This window comes from Corylus avellana, chromosome ca4 (genome assembly GCF_901000735.1).
Source record: "Corylus avellana chromosome ca4, CavTom2PMs-1.0".
Lineage (NCBI taxonomy): Eukaryota > Viridiplantae > Streptophyta > Magnoliopsida > Fagales > Betulaceae > Corylus > Corylus avellana.
The window spans coordinates 6,965,585-6,973,267 of NC_081544.1; the positions used below are offsets into that span (position 1 = coordinate 6,965,585).

At 39.9% G+C, this 7,683-nt stretch overlaps 1 protein-coding gene across 1 annotated transcript; it reads right to left on the minus strand.

Moving 5' to 3' along the window:
* Positions 1-5,290: 5,290 nt before the first annotated feature.
* Positions 5,291-7,414, minus strand: LOC132179376 (L-type lectin-domain containing receptor kinase IX.1-like). The gene has a single exon (XM_059592093.1). It carries the CDS (start codon positions 7,412-7,414, stop codon positions 5,360-5,362), a length of 2,055 nt encoding a protein of 684 aa, XP_059448076.1. The 3' UTR covers positions 5,291-5,359.
* Between the last annotated feature and the right edge of the window lie 269 nt (positions 7,415-7,683).

Below are 7,683 nucleotides of genomic sequence, written 5' to 3' on the forward strand. Positions count from 1 at the left end.
ATATGATATTTAATATAGACAGAAATAAAAAAAAGTTATTTTCTTTTTTATATTTCTTATTCTTTTTTTCTTTGTGGCATCCTATTCTTCTTGGTGTTCTTCTTACTCATGTTGGAAACTAAACAAATCAAAACGCAAGAGAGTTTTTTCTAAATGGTAGAAGTTATTAAGTTCTTTTAATTAATAAGGGCTTTTAATTTTTCTAAACTCATGTGTTTATTTAATTCTCAACTGAAGTCTTAACTTAGAGATGAGTTTTTGTTATTTATTACAATAAATAAGGAGAAGTAAAAGCCTTGTAAGTTAGTCTTTGAATGCCTCTATTTATAGGCTTCGTAAGATGTATTTTCAATATATAAGTGAAATACGAAGAAGATTTCCTCCACTCTTCTCTATCTAATTTTGTTATTTGTCTTTAGTAATAAAAGAGAGAGAGAAATAGAAAGGTAACTAGTTTGTAAACTAGTATTTTATCCTTCAAATTGGTATCAGAGCCCAATTGTGCCAATTCCCATTTTGTCCTTTCTAGAAATGGGTTCCAACATAGTCCAACAACAAATCCCTAGATTATCAAAAGATAACTATGGATCATGGTCTATCCAAATGAGAGCCCTGTTTGGGTTTCAAGATCTGTGGGAAGTCATTACTGACGGATTTACAGAACCCACTAAGGAGGAGGAAGCTGAATACACAGCAGAGGAGAAGAAGACTCTTAAGGAGCAAAGGAAGAAGGATAAAAAGGCCTTGTTTCTACTCTATCAAGCATTGGACGAGTCTACCTTCGAGAAAGTTGCCGAAGCAATGACAAGTAAACAAGCATGGGAGATTCTAGCTTCCATCTTCAAAGGAGACGAACGGGTGAAACGGGTCCGTCTCCAATCATTACGGGGCGAGTTCGAGGCTTTTCACATGAAGGATGGAGAATCGGTGACTGATTATTTCTCACGATTGCTGGTAATCGTGAATGGTTTGAAAAGAAACAATGAGAAGGTCGATGACATCCGAGTCGTCGAAAAGGTACTTCGATCCCTTTCCTCTAAATTTGAACATGTAGTTGTAGCTATCGAAGAGTCTAAGGACTTGGAGAAGCTAACAATTGAGGAGTTGTTGGGTTCATTACAAGTACATGAGCAAAGGATGCAGAAGAATGCTAGTTCTAGTGTATTAGAACAAGCATTAGAGTCAAAACTGACTCTAAATGATCAACGCAAATTCAACTCCTATCGTGGTCGTGGTAGAGGCTGGTGGCATAGTATTTTCCAACAACCATGTCAAAGTCAACAGGAGACTCAAAGTTTCAGAGGTCGAGGACGAGGAGGTTATCGAGGAAGAGGAAGATCCACATATGGACGTGGAAACTCCAAGAATATCCAATGCTACAACTGCAAGAAGTTTGGACACTATGCCTCGGATTGTTGGCACAAAGATGATGAACAAGCAAATGTTGCAGAAGCAACACATGAGGTTCGTAGTGATTCTATTTTACTTCTCGCTCATGATGTTTCAGATTCACAAGATGAGGTTTGGTACCTCGATTCTGGCGCAAGCAATCATATGTGTGGGAAGAAAGATCTGTTCGTTGAACTCACAGAAGGAGTTCGTGGAAAAGTGAACTTGGGAGACTCCACCAAACTCTCAGTTGAAGGCAAAGGGAAGATAAAAATCTATCAAAATGATGGTAAGAAAGGGTACATTTCTGATGTTTATTATGTGCCTAATATGAAAAGCAATATTCTTAGCATTGGGCAGTTGCTCGAGAAGGGGTACACCATACATATGGAGAACTACTCTCTCATTTTGAGAGATACACGTGGAGGAATTGTGGCTCGTGTTCCAATGACCAATAATCGCATGTTCCCGTTACATCTTAACACAAAGTCTGAGAAGTGCTTCTATGGACTCAAGGAAAGTGAGTCATGGAAGTGGCATCTTCGCTTTGGCCATCTACATTTCAGCGGCCTAAAGCTATTATCTTCATTTGGCATGGTGCATGGGTTACCAGTGATCGAGCCACCGAGCAACATTTGTGAAGGATGTATACTTGGCAAGCAGGCACGACTTCCTTTTCCCAGCAGGAAATCTTGGAGAGCAACATCACCATTGCAACTGGTTCATACCGACATATGTGGACCAATAGAGCCCATGTCCTTAGGAGGTAATAGATACTTTATTACCTTCATCGATGACTTTAGCATAAAACTTTGGGTTTATTTTCTTAAAGAAAAATCAGCTGCCTTTATTGTATTCAAGAACTTCAAAGCCCTTGTTGAAAATCAAAGTGGCCATAAGCTTGTAACTCTTCGTTCTGACCGAGGTGGAGAATACACCTCAAAAGAATTTGATAAGTATTGCAGGGAACAAGGCATAAAGCATCAGTTGACTACTGCTTACACACCACAGCAAAACGGGATTGCCGAAAGAAAGAATCGTACCATTCTTAATATGACCAGAACTATGCTCAAGGAGAAAGGGCTGCCAAAACAATTCTGGGCAGAAGCTGTGGCGTGCTCATCTTATCTACTCAACCGATGTCCTACCAAAAGTGTCAAGAATATGACACCTCAAGAGGCATGGAGCGGCCACAAGCCAAGTGTTGCACACCTAAGAATCTTTGGGTGTGTTGCATATTCTCAAGTTCCCGAATCCAAGAGGAAGAAGCTTGATGATCGTGGTGAAAAATGTATCTTTCTCGGATATAGTGAAGAGTCGAAAGCATACAAGCTCTACAACCCACTAACAAAGAAATTAGTGGTTAGTAGAGACATTATCTTTGATGAAGAAAGTGTGTGGAGCTGGAGCGATGAAGAGAAGGCCAAAGAACAACAAGTGTTAGAGGAGCCTGAAGAGCTCTCAACAGAAGCTCCACCAAGTACCCCACCATCTTCTCAGCCTACCACACCGTCCGCAGCACAGAGGGACTCTACATCTTCTATGGGAGGTAGCAGCAGCAGATCCTCCACAAATCAAAGTAAGATGAGAAGTCTCAGGGAAATCTATGAGCAAACAGAAGATGGAGAGACTAATCTTTTCTGCCTATATGCTGATCATGAGCCTCTTACCTTTCAAGAAGCCGTTGAAGAAGATTGTTGGAGATCCGCAATGGAGGAGGAGATACATGCTATTCAAAAGAATGACACTTGGGAGTTGACAACACTCCCATCAAACCATAAGGCTATTGGTGTCAAGTGGGTATACAAGATCAAACGCACTGCAGAAGGTGAAGTTTCTTGATACAAGGCAAGACTTGTAGCTAAAGGCTACAAACAAAAGTATGGCATCGACTATGAAGAGGTCTTTGCACCAGTTGCGAGACTTGACACAGTGAGATTATTGATCGCACATGCCGCTCATCACAATTGGAAGATATACCAATTTGATGTCAAGTCAGCCTTTCTCAATGGCATCCTTGAAGAAGAGGTATACGTGCAACAACCGGAAGACTTTATAATGGAAGGAGAAGAAAGCAAGGTGTACCGCCTTAAGAAGGCGTTATATGGCTTAAAGCAGGCACCAAGAGCTTGGAATGCACGCATTGATAATTACCTTCATCAGAACGGCTTCACTAAATGTCCATATGAGCATGCTGTTTATATGAAGAAAAACCATCGTGGTGAATTTCTAATCATTTGCCTATATGTTGATGATCTGTTATATACAGGAAATAATGGTGAAATGTTCAAGGAATTCAAGCAATCAATGTTTAAGGAGTTTGAGATGACAGACAACGGGTTGATGTCCTATTTCCTTGGTATTGAAGTGAAGCAACAACATGATGGAATTTTCATATCCCAAAAGAAGTACATGGGGGAGATTTTAGAGAAATTCAAGATGGGTAACTGCAACTCTATGAATACCCCAGTTGAAACAAGCATAAAGTTGTCAAAAGAAGGAGATGGTCGAGTTATTGAACCAACTCTTTACAAGAGTTTGGTTGGAAGTCTGAGGTACTTGACGATCACAAGGCCAGATATTGTCTATGGAGTTGGACTTGTGAGTCGATACATGGAGACACCAATGGAGACTCATTGGTTAGCTGCAAAAAGGATCCTAAGGTACATCAAAGGCACTCTGAATCTTGGTTTATTCTATGCCTATGGAGATAAAGCGAAATTAGTTGGTTATTCAGATAGTGATTGGGGATGTGACCAAGATGAGAGGAAAAGTACTACTGGGTATGTATTCTATCTTAATTCTACAACATTTTCTTGGACATCCAAGAAACAAGGAATTGTAGCCTTGTCTACCTGTGAGGCAGAGTATGTGGCAGCTTCGTCTACTGTTTGTGAAGCTATATGGCTAAGGAATCTCTTGAAGGAACTGGAACATCCACAAGAAGAACCGATTGTGATTTATGTGGATAACCAATCAACTATAAAGTTAGCAAAGAATCCAGTGCAACATGGGAGAAGTAAACACATTGACACTAGGTTCCACTTTCTTAGAGACCATGTCAAGCGGAAGACAATAGAGCTCCAGTATTGCCACACCATTGAACAAGTAGCAGATATATTTACTAAGCTATTATCAGGTGCAATTTTCATGAGGCTAAGAGACATGCTTGGCATGAGAAGGTTTTGATTTGACGGGGCGTGTTGGAAACTAAACAAATCAAAACGCAAGAAAGTTTTTTCAAATGGTAGAAGTTATAAGTTCTTTTAATTAATAAGGGACTTTAGTTTTTCTAGACTCATATGTTTATTTAATTCTCAACTGAAGTCTTAACTTAGAGAAGAGTTTTTTGTTATTTAATACAATAAATATGGAGGAGTAAAAGCTTTGTAAGTTAGTCTTTGAATGCCTCTATTTATAGGCTTCGTAAGATGTATTTTCATACAAGTGAAATAAGAAGAAGATTTCCTCCACTCTTCTCTAGTCTAATTTTGTTATTTGTCTTTAGTAATAAAAGAGAGAGAGAGAAATAGAAAGATAATTAGTTTGTAAACTAGTATTTTATCCTTCATTCTTTTGGGCACGAAAAAAAGACAAAGAAACAGAAGGTTTTAAATGCTGGATCAAAGGTGATCTACCAACTTCCAAGCTAGCTTCAGATATGTTTTGATGATCTTCAAATTTGTTAGGTAGATTAGGTAAGATGATCACACATCTCTGCCACCTTACTGTTTTTATTTTATCATTTTATTTTTTATTTTTGTTAAGATTTGAACCAAAGACTCACCTGGTATTCATTCATACATAGTTACATACCAGGTGACAACAACATAAGATATTCACCCCGCCCATTATTAGTACATTAATAAGCAGAATAAATAAAATTTTAGCATTAGTTAGTATACAAATTTAGAATCACATAATTAAATTATATATGGTACGAGAAACCAATTTTGCAATTCTTACCCCCTTAATTAACCGGCAGTGAGTATAGAAGTGCGGAAGCGGAAGAAGATGCTGTAGAAGATGTAGTAGTTGTAGATGTAGATGCCCTGCCTGAAGGGGCAACATAGGTTGGCACAGGCATCTTTGGTGCGAGATCAATGGGTAATGGAGCTTCAAAATCAAGCACATGGAGGGCTTTTCTTATCGAAGGCCGGAGACTGTAATCTGGGTGACCACACCATAGCCCCACGATCATCAATCGTTCCATTTGCTGCTCATCAAACTCTCCACACAATTTGGCGTCGGCTGCATCAAGAAGCTTTCCCCTTCCATAAAGCTCCCAAACCCACTCTAGTAAAATTATTTCGTCTTCTTTAGCCTTGGTTTCGATGGCTTTTCTTCCACAGGCAATCTCCAAAGTAACAATTCCAAAACTGTATATATCTGACTCCTTGCTAGTTCTGCCAGAGATGACACATTCAGGCGCCAAATAGCCCATTGTCCCGGCCAAAGCCGTGGTTTGTGATCCCTTTGCATGTTCAACCATTCTCGCTAAACCGAAATCCCCAAGCTTTGCGTTGAAGCTTGAATCCAACATGATGTTGCTTGACTTTATATCCCTATGCAGAACAAATTGCTCCCATTCTTCATGCAAGTACAACAATGCCGATGCCAAACCTTGAGCAATGTTGTACCTTGTCACCCATGTTAACAAGCTCTTACCTTTGAAAAGATGTGAATCCAAGCTTCCATTTGACATGAACTCATAAATGAGTAAGAGATCTTTGTTTTCATGACACCAACCAATGAGTTGCACCGGATTCTTGTGCCTCAGTCGGCTAATACTCTTCACCTCAGATGCATACTCCTTTATCCCCTGTCTAGACCCCCTTGACACCCTCTTGATAGCAACGTACAAATTCATTTCTCTTAAAAATCCTTTGTAAACCCCACCAAACCAACCTTGTCCAAGCTTGTTTTCCTCTGCGAAGTTATTCGTCGTGCGAACCAATTCTTTGTAGGAGAATTTCTTTGGTCCTGTACCGCGTTCAAATTCATTGTCCATGGAAAGATCAAAAGCTAAATCCTGATCTCCTTCCCCTCTATCTCGATTCTTCTTCCTCTTCATAAGCCAAAACAAACCCAAACCGATAATTAAAAGGCATGCTGATGCACCCACGCTCAACCCCACAATCAAACCTCCCTTGCTTTCATTCTCAGTCTTGTTTGGCTGTGGTTGTGGAGATTTCTGAATGATCATAAGTGGAGCCGTCGATTCAAAAGACCACGAGGAAATAATATGCAGCTCGGAAATCAATCCTGTTCCAGCCGAGAAGCCAAATTCAACCCTTTCTGGTAAATATTCTCTCAAATCAACTATAGAAGAAAGGTGTTGCTCTATTGGGATGTGATCATTACTACTGAATCCAGTGAAGCTGACACTGAAATTTTGAGCGCTGGGATCGTAACTAATACTACAACTGTATGTTCTATTCTCCTTAATAACGCTATACCATGTTGTGGATTTCTGAGATGTCAGGTTGTTGATATTGATGCCAACGTGCTCACGAACTGGCTCCGGCGGATCCCATCTAACATTTGGGTAAGTATCAAATTCCACGAAAACGAATTTATTTGAAGCTAAGAAACTTGAGTCTCTCATTTGGTCACGGCTCACAAGACCAAGGCCAGAGCCATCTGTCGGGAAAGGTGGAGGGAAATTGGGGCTTGCGAGGAAGAAGGTTAGCCCATCTGAATATCTGTCAGCACCTTCCGAAGAGATGATAAAGGAGTAGCTGGTAGTGAAGTTGGCGACTTTTCCTGAACTCTTTTCCCAGAGATGCATGGTTTCTGAATACGTGGCACGACCCCAGTTGTCCACTGCATTTGGCGTGAGTTGGATGAGTGAATCTGAGATTGTAGCGTTTCCTGCCATTGTTATAGTTCCGTTGTTGATTTGAGAGAAATCGGTGAAGTTGAATGATAACAGAGATGCGCAGGGGATTATGAGAAAGAGGAAAATAGTTGTAATCATCAGGTGGGGAAGATGAAGAAGCAGCTTTTCTGGGTGGAAAGCCATGGCTGGGATCATAGGGGTTATCGAATTGTCGTCAAATATATGACTTGGCGTCACAGCTGCATGAGTTGATAGTCTTGCACATTATTGACCAGAAAGTGTTTAATGCTTTGACAAAATGATTCTGTGCGCTGAATTTCTTCATTGAAAAGATTTAAAGTTTGATTAAATGTTTGTTTCTGCTGAAATTTTCTTCTTTCTATATAACGTGACACTTAATTTCAACACCTTTGTGCGGTTAGTTTAGACTTTAACGCGTTTCTTTTCATGGT

What these genes read in the sequence shown, in the direction of transcription:
- LOC132179376 (XM_059592093.1), bottom strand. Translation starts at nt 7,414, where the DNA reads ATGGCTTTCCACCCAGAAAAGCTGCTTCTTCATCTTCCCCACCTGATG.